This window comes from Mustela lutreola, chromosome 1 (assembly GCF_030435805.1).
Source record: "Mustela lutreola isolate mMusLut2 chromosome 1, mMusLut2.pri, whole genome shotgun sequence".
Classification (NCBI taxonomy): Eukaryota; Metazoa; Chordata; class Mammalia; order Carnivora; family Mustelidae; genus Mustela; species Mustela lutreola.
Genome location: NC_081290.1, coordinates 271,495,313 through 271,510,224, shown reverse-complemented (window position 1 = coordinate 271,510,224; position 14,912 = coordinate 271,495,313). Strand labels below are relative to the sequence as shown.

At 48.7% G+C, this 14,912-nt stretch overlaps 1 protein-coding gene across 20 annotated transcripts in view; it reads left to right on the top strand.

Moving 5' to 3' along the window:
• The window catches only part of PHF21A (PHD finger protein 21A), a 192,731-nt gene extending 177,951 nt beyond the window's left edge, over nucleotides 1–14,780 (top strand). For 16 of the 20 annotated variants that reach the window (XM_059140834.1, XM_059140814.1, XM_059140818.1 and 13 more), the window contains 5 exons: nucleotides 46–209; nucleotides 6,074–6,229; nucleotides 7,752–7,827; nucleotides 8,214–8,317; nucleotides 9,884–14,780. In XM_059140834.1, coding sequence (XP_058996817.1) covers nucleotides 46–209; nucleotides 6,074–6,229; nucleotides 7,752–7,827; nucleotides 8,214–8,317; nucleotides 9,884–10,141 — 758 coding nt within the window. In that variant the 3' untranslated portion in view covers nucleotides 10,142–14,780. The remainder of the gene's footprint in view (nucleotides 1–45; nucleotides 210–6,073; nucleotides 6,230–7,751; nucleotides 7,828–8,213; nucleotides 8,318–9,883) is intronic. The other 4 variants (XM_059140867.1, XM_059140839.1, XM_059140858.1 and 1 more) reach the window with 1 other exon arrangement.
• The last annotated feature ends 132 nt before the right edge of the window (nucleotides 14,781–14,912 follow it).

The window sequence follows — 14,912 nt, the reverse complement described above, 5'->3', positions numbered from 1 at the left end:
TCCCTCCCCCTTTTTCCCCTTTTGTTCCCTTCTCTTGGTATATAGGTCGTCCTCCAAAATACAATGCAGTGCTGGGGTTTGGAGCCCTTACCCCAACATCCCCCCCATCCAGTCATCCTGACTCCCCTGAAAATGAAAAGACAGAGACCACATTCACTTTCCCTGCACCTGTTCAGCCTGTGTCCCTGCCCAGCCCCACCTCCACAGACGTAAGTAACTTGGGAAAAGCACGCTCTCTTTCTGAGAGCTCAAACTGGGGAAACCGTTATCATGTGTTGTGTCCTTACCAGCTGCATCTCCTTGACTAACCCTGGAACAGCAGTAATCCCTACAGGACACTAGACCATGGAAGGCAACCTGTGCTGGGGCCCCAGGTCCCACATGTCCTTGAGAATCACCTACAACATCAGGAGGCTCAGTCAGAGTCCTTAAAATCTGCATTTGGTCTGCTGTGAATGAGCTCTCAGGAAGACGGATGGGGTGGGAAGTCAGCTCTTGCAGTTGAAAGGTGCCCAGGTTTCCATCGTCCGTGTTTTGGGGTGAGGGAAAGGAGCAAGGCACTCGATCGTGCTTCAGTCCTTGCTTCCTGCTTCAAGCAGAATTCCAGAGGTGGAAAACTTTTCTTTCAAGTCACTTTATTCAGCAGAGCCGACCAAACAGGTTTCTCTGGAAAGTGTCAGATACTTAGTAGCCTGCATGTGGAAACTGCAGGATTCAAAGCTAGTGCCCTCAGATTTTGTTTTTTTTGTTTGTTTTTATTTTACTTATTTTTAAGTTTTTAACTTTAATTCCAGTCTAGCTATCATACAGCACGGTTATTAGTTTCAGGTGTACAATACAGTGATGCAGCAGTTGCATGCGTTACTCAAGGCTCGCCACTTGTCAGGTGTGCTCTTGAGTCCCCTTCACCTGTCTCCCCATCCTCCCAACCCCGGCCCTCTGCTGCCCGGCAGTGTGTCCTCTCGCAAGCGCACTAAGATCTTAAATGAGCATTTACGTAGCCGTGAGTTTAGTCAGCAAATACTTCCCCAGCGCTACTCTGCTGGGCAGGTGCTGTTCTGGAGGCTGGGGACGAAAGGGGAACAAAACCAGCTCCTTGCCCTCCGGGAGCTCCTGTTACAGGGCCAGAGGCAGGCGATAAGCAAATGAACACAGAAAAGGTAGTGGTAAGTCTGTCGAGAAAACAGGGACAGAATTAGGGGGAATGAAGAAGGAGGGCAGCAGGCTCCTCTGTTTTACGAGGGGAGGGAAGAGAGGGCCTCTCTGGTGGGAGGTGGACGGTGTGAGAGTGGGCCAGGGGGAGACCTTTCCGTGCAGAGGGAGCAGCAGTGCGGAAGCCGTGAGGTAGGCACCTACATGGTGTGGAAGAAAAGCTAGAAGGCCAGGACAGCAGGGCCGAGGGAGCAACGAGACAGTGGGAGATGACACTCCAGAGGTGGCGGGGCCCAGGGCGCAGGGCCTTGGGGCTTTTGCTTGGAGGGAGAGGTGGGGACCGCTGGAGGGCTTTGAGGAGAGGAGTGATGTAATTTTTCAACTTTTTATTTTGGAAAATTTCAGACCTACAGTGTAGTTGCAAGAAAATACAAAGACCAAATACATACGTTTCACCCAGATTCACTGATTGTTACCATTTTGCCATATGCTCCCCCCTACACACACGCACACACGCATGCTCTTTGGTAAACTAGTTAAGAAGTTGCAAACACCATGAATCTTTACCCAAAACCTTTCAGTGTATTTCTTCTTCCAAGAACAGAGGTGTTCTCTGATAGAGTCACAGTGCAGTTATCAAATTGAGGACACTTAATACTGAGTAGATATGATTCTGTAATATATATTCCGTATTCAGGTTTCTCCGGTGGTCTCAGTAATTGCCTTAGGCACACTTTGGGTTTTTTTGCTCCAGAATCCAGGTTAAGATCACTCTTGATAACTGTTGTCATGGTATTCTCTCTTCTTTCTCCTGACTCTAGAGCCGTTTCTCAGCCTTTCTTTGTCGTTCATGTCATTGACAGTCCTTAAAAGGAAGGCCAGTTGCTGCATAGCGTGTCCCTCCATTTGCTTGATCTCATTGTCTCCTCAGTAGACTCAGGGTTTGCATTTTTGTAGGAACATTGAGTGCGTGATGGTGAGTCCTTTCCATGACAGGTACCACGTGCCTCAGTCAGTCTGTCCTGTTGTCGGTGATGTTAGCTTTCGTCTTTTAACATAGATTGTGTCAAATTTCTCCACTTGTAAAGGTGCCTCATTTCTCTGGCAGAGATAGTTTTGAGCTGTGTAAATATCCAGTTCCCCAGCAAATTGTTACCCAGTGGTTTTAGCATCTTTTGGTGGTTCTTGCCTGCATTTACTATTTTTAAGGTGTTTACAGAATCAACTTGGATTTTAAAGGATTACTGTGTCTGAAATCTGCAGAAGAGACTGTGGAGAGGATAGGATGGGAGCAGGAAGACCAGTTAGGAGGCGGCAAGAGCTGAGGGTGACTTGGCCTGGTAGCGTGGTAGACCTAGGGCTGGAGGAGAGTGACCAGGTCTGCATATATTTTAAAGAGCCAGCAGGAGTAGATATGAGGTATGAGAAAAAGAGAATAGTCAAGGGTGAATCCAGAGTTTTCAGCCTAAGCAACTAGTAGGATAAAACTGTCCTTTCCTCAAGATGGCAAGAGGAGTGGGTTTGAGGAGGGAAACTGAGAGTTTCATTTTATCTATGTCCCATTTCTTTTGTGAATTACAGAGTTTGTCTTTAGGATCATCTTCAGGTAAAAGGTCCCTCGAACTGGAAGGTTGTCAGTGCTTACTAATGAACTACCCTTTTCCAAAGAACAAAAGAATACCATATCCACATTCTGAGTTTAAATTCTAGAAGCAGCAAAGGAAGTGTCCTCTTTGGAGGACCAGGTCATAGTGGGGTTCTGTTCTCTGGCAGCCTGCCTTCTTGGACATAACTGGTGACACAGACTCAGCTCTGCTCTTGAAATTCAGAATTTCATCCAGCCCGCCTGACTTTCGGCTTGAGTAATTGATGCAGGTTTTCTACCTGTCCGAAGTAATGAGGACCAGGACTCCTTATCAGAAACCTTGTTTGCTGGCACGAAAGATTGTCCCAACTTCTCTGCAGCTGAAGCATTGCTGGAAGAATTGGTGGCCTCTGACCTCTTGGTAGGGGTCTCCCACAGAGTGGGATACAAATGCGGGGGAACAGGTGATTCTGTGGTTCTGTGCGTGAGTCTCTTTCCAAAGTGTTGACCCCTGATGGGGATCTGTGGCTTTCTTTGAGAGACTGAACCCCAAGGATCTATTCAGATCAAATAACAAAATCTTCTGCCAGGTTTTGTCTTAAAATGCAAATACTGCACTTTTCAGAAATCTATAAGCAAAAGAAGGCTTTTCTAAAACCACTAAATACGTTAGAACTTTCTGAGTTAAACCTAGTGGAATGGATTTTTTTTTTTAAGATAATTGACTTCTACTTTTACAGTATCCCAACAGTAGCAGTGATTAAAATCAGCACACAGGACTCTGTATGTTTGCTGCTGGGTAGAACAAGCCCCAACAACATTAATTAAATAATCACAGCTGAGCAGCAAGCATTTCCTGGGGATCAATAACCGTCTAGAAGGACTTGGTAATGCAAAACCCAGCCAGACGCTAATCCTCAGCACATACCTTGTTGCACTCGCACTTTGTGAGAAGGGAAGATATGTTGACACAGTTATACAATTCTTTTCAGCAGATGATGAAGTTGCAGTTGATATAGCCAGGGTGTTTGCAAAAAACATACACACTCGGCTCCTATCAGAGAATCATGGGTCACCATCTTTCAGTTTAACATTTGGTTTATGGTAGCAAAGTAGTCACCAAAGCCGGAGCCTTTTGACCTGGAGCAGCACCTCCACGGGACTTCTCTGCTCTCTTGAAGCTAAGCTGAGAACCCATTCTGGGTAGATAACATCTGTACCTGGTCATTGTATTATTCATTTCTTTGGGTATTCTCCAGGTGTGGTCCCTGAGACTCTTTTCGGGGTCCATAAAAGCAAAACTATTTTCGTGCTAATAGTAAAATATTCTTTGCCATTTTCATTCTCTTTTTCTCAAGAGTAATCAGTAGAGTTTCCCAGATATTACCTGACCTGTAATGATGTCATAACTCTGAGGGTTTCATGGAATGTGCCCTTAGTGTGTTCTGGGGTCTGACGGTTTTTCATACACTGAACAGACAGAACTTTGCTCTTGAACATGGAAATAGGATAGGATGTCGTCTTCTCTTGAGAAACTTGAAGGAAGTCATTTAGCCTTTATTCACATACTGTTTGGCCTCCAATTCTTGCAGTGCTCCTCTCAGGAGCAAAAGAAAGTGAGCAGAACTCTTGAGCCAACGGAATAAGATGTCCGGTTTTTTGTTTTGTTTTGTTTTGCTTTGTTTTCCTTCATCACTGGTAATTTATCTTGAGTCCATCTGACAAGATCTCTGAAACCTTAAAATTTGTATAAACTTCATAAAGGTGCAGACTCACACAGGTTCAAGAAAGACTGTTTCTCTAGAGAAGAGAGCTGTTCAGCCTGATTTTAAGAACGAAAGAAGAAAGTTCAGTTAATCGAGGGATGAAACCTTCCCCTCTTTAGCTGCCTCAGAGCTGAACCTTGAGGCCGCACAGTCAAGCAGTATTTTTGCTCGTATACTACTTTTTATTGCCCAGAGATGACATTTTCTTACTAAGAAAGACTAAAATTGATCCACACTCTGATTATCTTAGAACTTTTTGCAGCCAGTTCTCTAGGCCTCAGTGAATTACAGAGAAAGTTTCCTCTTCTTTAGAGAGAAACTGTAGGTCTGGGAGGAGTTACTCCAGCAGTGGTGGCTGAGGGGTTAACAGCATAGGAAGGAAGACTCGAGCATTGCTGTCTGTGCAGAGTTTCTGTATCAGGCCTTCTGGCAGAACAGCCTAGAAATGTAAAACAACACACCGGAAGCGAAGACGGGGCTCCAGGACATGGCACTGCGTTGCCGGCCAGCGTCTGGCATGTCCCTCCAGTCTTCCCTCCTGTGTGCCTTTATCAGTCCTCTTCCCAGAACAGGCCGGGGATGAACCTGCTGTAAGATACCTTTTCCCTAAATACCTTTTTTTATTGTTGTTCCAGTGTTCTCCTTCTGTTCAAAAGGCTCTTTCTCTCTCTTAGAGTGGCAGCACTGTCAGTGCTAGGGGCTGGGAGACAGGCAGGGGACACTGGAGTTGCTCATCTTTTTCCATCTGGTGACGTATTTTATGGGGAGGAATAAAAAGCCACCCAGCATAGAATGGTCCGTTGAACAGCAAATGCCAAATAGTGGTTTTAAGAGAACATTGTCAGCTGTTGCTCTGGCTTTTAAATTCTTCATGTTAGAAAGCTCATGTGGGTTTGGTGAGTGCTGTGGAGTGTGTGGACCTGGCGATTCACGGACCTGTACCCCTGGGGATAAAAATATATGTTTATAAAAAATAAAAAATTTTAAAATAAAATAAAATTTAAAAATCAAAAAAACCCCAAAAAACAAAAAGAAAGCTCATGTGAGTTTAATTTGTTCCTGACTTAATCTTTCACTATTTGTATGTGCACTGTATTTTTTCTCCCTGAGCAAGCAAAGAATTTAGTAAAATTTCATTTTTTTAAAAAAATTCCATTTCTTATCTGTCTTCTTTTCCCAATCCTGAACTCCCCTAAAAATGATGGGTAACGAGAATTGTTTGTATCATATTGTGGAACACTTTGATGAATGGATTTCAATGGTTCAAACTTCATGATTTGTGGGTTGGACTCTTCCAAAACATAAGTGCTATAAAGTGAATTAGGGCCTAGGTGATGGCATGGCTTTTCTGTAAACTCTAGTTTAAGGACACTGCCCCTGCCCAGGGTCAGCTGTGTGGAGCAAGTGAGGGCTGTGCCTCTGGTGTTTCCTACTTTCCTCGAATACTTTTGTAACATGTTGGAGGGGGCACAGCTGGTTTTCCTGAAATATACATGTCCAGAATGTGCATGTCAGCATTCACATTTCACCTTTTTTGTCCTTTCTCTTACCTTTCCTCTCCATTTCCTAGGGTGATATCCATGAGGATTTTTGCAGCGTTTGCAGAAAAAGTGGCCAGTTGCTCATGTGTGACACGTGTTCCCGTGTGTATCATCTGGACTGCTTAGACCCTCCTCTGAAAACGATTCCCAAGGGCATGTGGATCTGTCCCAGATGTCAGGACCAGGTACTTGGGGTGGGACAGACAGAGTGATGGGCTCAGGGGGACACATGCGGTCGGGAGCACCTCCTTTGCCCTCAGATCCGGGGGCATGGCGAGTCTCTTCCCTCTCCTGATAGTTCCCCTAGCCGCCCCTGGTCTGTTCCTGGCACCGCACTCAGCCACACAGTTTTCATCCTCTCAAGCTTCTCTGTCCTATTACTGAGGTGGTGAGTCTGTGTATAGGTGGAAAGACTCTAACTGCTTCCCTTTGTTTAAAATGACTTATCTTCTCATGACCTTGCTCTTTCAAAGCCATAAGACTTTCTGCCTCTTTCTCTAAGAATGGTCCAAACCCAGTAGGTAGTTTTAAGACTCTTCTTTTGGACATAAAAACCCTCAAAGGAAAGTGTCCAATTGACTGTTTAATTCAAATAAACAACAGTTTCCCTTTAAACCTGTGTTGTCACTGGGATCAGAGAACTAACTATAAAGTGGCCATCTTGCTATTTCATGGACTTGGAAGGCAAACATTAACTGCCCTAGCCTCTTCCCTTCTTCTCTGTTTAGTTTCTGGTTTCTTTTTCTCAGCTATCCACGTACCTTTATGTTTTTATGATAAGCTCTCTCAGCATTTTTTTGAAGTAGGCGAAGTATAAATAATAAATAGTCCGAGAAGCTTAGCAAGCTTTGGGATGCTGCTCAGTTCTTTGGAATCCTGTTTGAGAGAATTCTGGTTTTACTCTTTTATTTTTTTATTTTTTTAAGATTTTATTTATTTGACACAGAGAGAGCAAGTGAGAGAGAGACAGAGAGCAAGCACAAGCAGGGGGAATGGCTGGCAGGGGAGAAGCAGGCTCCCTGCTGAGCAAGGAGCCCGACATGAGACTTGATCCCAAGACCCAGGGATCATGACCTGAGCCAAAGGCAGCGGCTTAACTGACTGAGCCCCCAGGCACCCCAGTTTTCCCCTTTTAATCCTAGTCTTCATCCTGCTGTCTTCGAGAGGTAGTAGAGACCATTCTCTCTGTGTTCTCTCCTGATGCTGCTCTATGACCGTCTGATAATTTTCTACACAAGGTCTAGATTATGCTTTAGTATTTGGAACTAATTTTTAATTTTCTTGGTCAGGCTATCTTTGAGGGTCATGAAAAACTAAAATTGAGACATGCCGATCAAGGATAAAACTACCAGTGGTTGCTGCTGTCCTGCAGGCCTGTGGCTTGTCTGCCGGTGGTTCTGGCTGTCGGAGCGGTTGGGCCTTATATGTGACATAGATGAGAAGCTGGGAATGCCCAGCCAGGTCCCAGCCTCGTCCCAAGCTGGGGCTCAAGTGGCTTGGCTTTTCCTGTCATTGAACCTCATCCTCCTGTCAGGAGTATCTGGAACTTCATAGTCTAAAAACCATAGACCAGGGTTTTGCAACCCTGCCACCGTAAGTCCTTCCTGGATTATGTCTGCCAATAGCTACAGAGAGCGTTGCTTGTCACTACACAGGGGATGTGTGTTTATACCACCTTTCAAGGTAAAATTCTAACCCTCGTTTCAGATGCTGAAGAAGGAAGAAGCAATTCCATGGCCTGGAACTTTAGCAATTGTTCATTCCTATATCGCCTACAAAGCAGGTAAAGAATCCTCCTCATCCCCTTTTGTGTAAGCCTCCCCTTGCTTAAAAAAAAAAAGTATTAGAAGTTCGCATTTGTTTTGCTTTCAAAAGGAAATTTAAAGTTAAAAATGAATAGCTTTTCTTGAACAAAATGAAAAGATTGTGTAGTATTTTCTTGGGGTGGAAGTCCTACTTAGAGCCAGGCCCACGCCACCGCCAGTCCCCTTAGTGTACCTGGCCGACACAGAATATGGGAAGCTCTGTGGGCATGATCTGCACGCCAGCTGGAGCGCAGGAGAACTTTGGGCAAAATACCTTCTTTGGCCAGCATTCTGAACAAAGTGGCCTTTTCAAAGAATTTATTGTTAAAAACAGTTTCTCTTTCTTTTTTTTTTTTTTTTCTAGCAAAAGAAGAAGAGAAACAGAAATTACTTAAATGGAGTTCAGACTTAAAACAAGAACGAGAACAGCTAGAGCAGAAGGTGAAACAGCTCAGCAGTTCTATAAGTGTAAGTAGAGCTCGTGCCTTCAGCTATGGCTACATACCAGGGCCCTTGCACGGCCAGTCATCCGTGTGGCTCCCAGGGCGGGTTCAGGTCCGTCAGCTTACTAACACAGGAGACTTTGGGTGGACGCAGAGTTCGCCTCTGGTTACAGTCTGGCCCTTAGGACAGGTGGCCAGTTGGTATATGGTGCCTTCGCCAAGCTCTGGAACCTCTCACTGCCTTTGGTCTGAGAGAGGATTTTCAGTCTCCAGGCTGAAGAGATGCCGTAGCAGCTACAGCAGGATGGCCATACCCCTGTGTGTTCCTCGGTGGGTTTGGGAGGAGTGTGAAGCCTCTCCCTATGCCAGGGAGACACAGATCAGGCCCCGCAGAGAAGCTTTCTCATCGTCCTAGTTAGTGGTCTGTCTGCATGGCCTCTCGTTCCCGTGCTTTCTTCCACACCCTGCTGATGGAGTCTCCAGGTTTTCCTGACCAGCCTGAGGAAGAGAGGCTCCTGGAGACAAGTATTGGAAGTAAATACTGTCCAGCCTGGCCTGTCCAGGTGGAGATCAGATTGTATTTGCAGCAGAGATTCTGAGGCCCCTTCCAGAACAAGTTTTACTTCTTGTTGAATAGGTGCCCCTCCCCTTGTTGGAGCCGGGTGGCCTTAGCCCTCGTGGACAGCAGGTGGGACCCTGGACTTGGTGGCAGTTGGGCTGTCCCACTCGGCTGCCTTCTCCTCATCACCGTACTCCCCATGGCATGCGGGTTTTGCATCTCTTCCTGCCTAGAACAGAAGCCAGCAGCTGTGGGCGACCTTGAGCAAAAGGGCAAAAGACTCCGAATCCATGACTGAGCAGAAGGGTTTCTGTTGGCTGTAGTGTTTGATTCTCCCAAATATCACTGTGCTGCCCCAGGCGTGCCTCTAAATTCTTGCCGACCAAGTGATCCTCAGTAGCCCTCCAATGGGACCCAGATACCACTGGCTCATTTTCTCTCCTCGAAAGCTCGGCCCAGTCCTGAGCACGTTAGCACCCACTTGCACGGCAGGAGCATAGCGAAACCTGTCCTAGCAGCCTCAGCACAGCTCTGGGAATGTTTTTAAATTGCTTTTCTTTTGTAGCATTAGAGTGGTAATTCACATTTGGTTTTAAGTCCTAGTGTCAAGCAGGGTTGGCTTTTATTTATTTTTTTTTTTAAGATTTTATTTATTTATTAGACAGAGATCACAAGTAGGCAGAGAAGCAGGCAGAGAGAGAGGAGGAAGCAGGCTCCCTGCTGAGCAGAGAGCCCGATGCGGAGCTGGATCCCAGGACCTTGGGGTCATGACCTGAGCCGAAGGCAGAGGCTTTAACCCACTGAGCCACCCAGGTGCCCCAGGGTTGGCTTTTAAAGCACGCATTTACACTCTCCCTCCTGCCTGTTGGGCCTCCTCCTTCTGTTGGGCAGTAGCGCTGCCTCCAGTGCAGAGCAGAGCAAGGTCTAGGGGCTGCACACCAGCCAGCAGGGTTCTTTTCCCTGGAGAGGGCCGCCAGGCCTGTCAGAAAAGCCACGGAGGCTCAGTGCCACCGCCCTTCTCCTTTGCTGCAGAAATGCATGGAAATGAAGAACACCATCTTGGCCCGGCAGAAGGAGATGCACAGCTCCCTGGAGAAGGTAAAGCAGCTGATCCGCCTCATCCACGGCATCGACCTCTCCAAACCTGTAGACTCTGAGGCCACTGTGGGGGCCATCTCCAACGGCCCGGACTGCACCCCCCCTGCCAACGCCGCCACCTCCACGCCGGCCCACTCCCCCTCCTCCCAGAGCTGCACAGCGAACTGTACCCAGGGGGACGAGACTAAATAACAGAGCCCCGCGAGGAGAAGCCACGGGATCCCGGCAGCCAGGAGAGCAAAAACACTGAAGACTCTAGAAAAGCAAAGCCGGATTTCTTCTGGAAAGTACAGAATTCTTTTGGTTCTTTGGTTCCAGAGAGAGAGAAGATGCTTGTGCCAGGTGGCACCAGAGTTTGCCAATTGATCCTTCTTATTCTGTGTGTACATGCAAAGATTGGACCATGTTACATGAAATAGTGCCAGCTGGAGGTCCTTTGCCAGCACCATGCCAAGTGAAATAATATATTTACTCTCTCTATTATACACCAGTGTGTGCCTGCAGCAGCCTCCACAGCCACCATGGGTTTGTTTTTGTTTTGTCGGGTGGGGAGCAGGGACGGGCGGAGGGAGGAGAGCAGGTTTCAGATCCTTATTCGCCGAGCCGTTTGTTTAGGTAGAGAAGACAAGTCCAAAGAGTGTGTGGGCTTTCCTGTTTCTAAACTTTCACTACTATAAAACCAAAAAAAGGAAATCGAGATTTAACCAACCCCAGTGCCCAGAGGAGGGATGGGAGGGAATGGGGGGGAGCCGGGGTGGGAAAAGTCTATCAAATAAGCAGTATTTCCTATTGTCTGAGGTGGGGCCCAGTGCACGGAGAGGGGGACACCGAGGGCAGCCACGGGGTCCTTCTCCCGCACACCCCGCCTCCCGCCCTGGGTGCCCCCGCCACTCCCCGCGCTCCTTCCCCGCTTTGGCAAATTGGCGTGCGTCCCCTGAATGGTCCGGTTACCTTCCCTCTCCGAGAACAGGCAAGAGGCCGCCCCAGCGGGCCATTGCCCGGGGCAGGGAAGAAGGGTGTGTGTGTCCAGGAAGGAAAAAAAAGGTGGATCAGTGATTTTTACTTGAAAACAAGCTCCATCCCTTTTCTATATTTATAAGATTCTGAGCGAAGCAGCACGCGACCCAGGTGTGTGTGAACTGAATGGAGATGTTTCTTTTCTCTTTTTTTTTTTTTTTAATTTTTGTTTTGTTTTGTTTTGTTTTTCTTTAAGAAAAAAAGTTTTATTTTGTTGTTTATTTTACTTTTTTGGTAACAAAAACTAAAATAAGGAATAGAAAAGCTGTTTTTCAGGCTGACAGTCAATTAAGGGTAGTCGAGGCCGTGCATGGTAGGGTAGGAGTCATAGTGTCAGTGAGGTCCAGTGAGTCCGTGTGAGTCCTTGTGTCATCGTCCGGGCACTGTTTTTTATGCAAGGGCAAAAATCTTTGTATCTGGGGAAAACAACAACAACAACTTTTTTTTAAATTAAAAAGGAAAATAAAAGATATTGAGGTCTTCCTAGTGTTACTTAAATTAAGATCAAGGTAAGAAACATTGTAAAAAAAAAATTACAAAAGTGCTATTTGTTTCCTAAAAACAGTGATTTCTATTAAAAAGGTGTCAGAACTGGAGAAAATGCTGTGTAGTTATAATTTTTTAGCACAGAACCTGCTGATCATGATGACATTTTGCTGTGTTTGGTGTCTCAAGACTGGTGGACTAGTGTCCATGATTTCTGTCCTCTGGACGACTGCAGCCCTGATGGGCGCAGCCGAGCCCTCCCACCACTCTCCTCTCCTCGGAAAGGACTGTCCTCTCTTCTTGGCGCAGGGATCTGGGCTTCTGTTCTTGAAGCCCACGTGGAGTGTGGATGGTATCAGGGCCCTACCCTACCCATTGTCTCCTCGGATTTTGCTAGAGCAAAAGGCTGGTGCCTAAATAAGATCCCTTCCTTTGGTGCTGCTCTCCGTCTTTCAGCCACCAGCATTGTGAGTGCCTGGGGGACAGCTTTGAAGGACATGGCCAGTGACACTCATTGGTGCCCATGCGCCCTGGCCTTGGTGGGAGGGTGCAAGGGGCAGGCTGGCTGCATCAGCCCTTGGTGCTGAGAAAGGATGAAGGAGTGAGATGTCTTGAGGGTACATGGTGTCTCTGAGACAAAGAGCCCCGCGGGGTGGCCTTTGTGTCTGTCTTGCCTTTGAAGAGGTCTGACTCTGTAGCCGCTTTCTCTGCCTGCTGGCTCCAGGTACCTGAGATAGAGTTTACTGCCCTTTGCCCATCCACAAGCTTCCTGGGCGACCTTTGGCTGGAATCGCTGTGCTTGCCTTGGCGTGGCCCTTCTCCTTCTTGAAAAAACCAGGGTTCTGAAAGGCTCGGACCATTTCTCTCATCTTGCCTCGTGGGAAGTAAATTTTGTCAGGTGTGTGCCGTCATCAGAGAACTTGGCCTGTTGTGTGCCTGGCCCACAGAAGGGAGGCAGGCGCTCCTCACCCCAGCTCTCCTGGGACAGCTCTCCCAAGCCCACCCCATACTGCATAATGGCCAGAGTCTAGAAGGGGCAGAAAAGGTCCCGTTAGTTTCTCCTTTGCCCGGTAAGTCCCAGAGATCCCCATTAGAAACCTGAAAGCAAACCCAAGAGAAAGAGACACTTCTTAGGTCAAATATGCCTCATCTCTACTGGCCATTTCACCTTCCCAGGAATGTTAGGGGATTAAGAGTGGCTGCACAGCCTCAGAGTCAGGCCCTGGCTATGAGGTTGCCTGAGGGGAACAGCAGCTCCCCTTTTCTCCTGCAGAAACCAAGGTGCTACGTCTAGTCAGGGGGCTTTGGAGATGCCTGGACTGGTCGGAGGCATAGTTGGCAGAGGTTCAGAGCCCGGCAGCAGGCTGTATGCCCAGTCTTCCGCTCTCCCACTAGACTTGTCTGGGCCCAGGGACTGGGAGTTGCCATATGATACCTGTCTTTTCTTGAAAGAAGTTAGGAAGCGATCATTACTAGAAGCCTTTGCTCAGAGAGGAGCTGCCTGAGAATTCTTGGGGTGTCGGCGGAGACGGGGGCAGGGTGGGTAGAGCTAGGCATTGACCGGTATCTAGCCTGCTGCTTTGAGAACTCACACTCTGGCCTTGCCTGAGGTTGGGATATGGATTGTTCCTAAAGTGCGGATGCAAGCTGTTCTGTGAGCCAACTAGCATGGAGTACGAAATGCAACCCTGCCTCCAGGCCCCCACATTCTGGCCTCAAATTCCCAAACTCTACTTACTGCCAAGAAAAGGCCCTGGTCACCCTGTCTCCTTTTCCTCTACTGTCCTGCCAGGAGAAGACCGTCTCTCTGTGCCCTAGACCTTGGGTGCCTGTGAGTCCCTGAGACACACATTCAGGACCGCCTCACCTGGGCTGTCTCCACCGCTCTCCTCTGCTGCTCTTCCGCCATGCCCGGGCCCAGCTGCTCACAGGCACATCTCAGACCAGCTGGCTTGGCAGTCACTTCAGAGGCCGGGGAGTGGCTGATCTGGGACGAGGAGCTGGCTGCCCCCAGGCCCTTGATCAGAAGGCCAGTTGCACAGGCACCGCACCCTGGAGCCGGTGAGCTCATGTTACTGTCATCTTCCCGCCTCTCGCGTTCTTGCCAATGCCGCCCGCAGGTCCTTCTTCTCTCCCGGAGCCTGCTGGGTCTTGTCTCATCGCCGCTGAGCTCATCCAGAGTTGTGCTTTCTCCCTTCCTGATCAGGCCCCTTGGAGCAACCAGGCTCGGGGCAGCCCCCGCGTGTGGGGCTGCACCCCGGCCACCTCCAGCCTGCAGCATCTGAGTGCCGTTTCCCCGCGGGGCCTGCCTGTCCCGGCTTCTTCCTGGCTCAGGCGCGAACCGGCACAACGGCTGCCCCCACGCTTCTCTCCGTGAGGGGGACCGTCTCCCGCTCACTGAGTCTGCATGTACCGTTGGCCCTCCAGCCATCTCTGAGACTTCCTCTTGGGGCCAGCTAGAGCCCCTCTGGGCTCTTGCTCCCAAGTCGCAGGACACGCTCTAAGCGGTTTCCTCCCTTCACTCCCTTTTAGGGTGTGGTCTTTCTTATTTATCCAAAGGGCTTAATTTAGGAGACTTTTACCCCAGGGGTAAAAGGCTCTTCTGGGTAGTAGGGCGGATGGTGGCCCAGGTATTCTCCAGGCCCAGGGTTCTCCAGGTTCCATGGCTTCTATTGGATAGGGGCAACTTTGCTCAGTGTAAAGGACTGTGGGCCTCACCCCCACCCCTCAGCTGGGCACCTCTGGTGGGAAACAGGAGACCCATTCGCACCCTGGCTTACAGCCGTCCTCCGTGTCCGCTCCTCTCCAAGGGAGGGGGTGGCCCCTCGGGAAGACAGCCCTGGCCCTCCGGCATTAGTGAAGGGGAGGCCACAAGGTTGCCCCCTCCAGAGAGCCAGGGTCGAACTGAAAAATCGCCCTCGCAGAGGAAGGGCAGGGCTCACAAATTCCGCTTTGCTCCCAGCTCCCACGGGGCCCTTCCTCCCTGAGGACTCCCCCCCACCCCCCACCGCAGCCTTTGGCCTCTGCGCCTCTGTGTCGTTTTTTGGGTCCTCAGCCCAGGGTAAGCTGCAGTCAGGCAGGACAGGACGGGCAGCGAGAGGTCAGCGAGCTCCGAGCAGAAAAGAGCCAGCCAGCCCCCAATCCTGTCTCTTGTCCACGCCCTTTGTGATTTCAGTCTTGGTAGAACTTGTATTTGGAGTTTTGTGCTTCAAAGTTTTTGTTTTTGTTTGTTTCATTTTTGTTTTGAGGGGGTGGGGGGGATCCAGAGCAGCTGATCAATTTGTATTTATTTATTTTAACATTTTACTAAATAAAGCCAAATAAAGTCTCTCAGCCTCATGGTATTGGGTTTGGGGCAGGGGAGGGTGGGCAAGACGCACTTGGGTCCCCCGGCCCTCCTGCCACTCTAGGGAGACTCAGCCCCTTCCTGGCTGACCCACACCCTCATGCCCCAAACCAG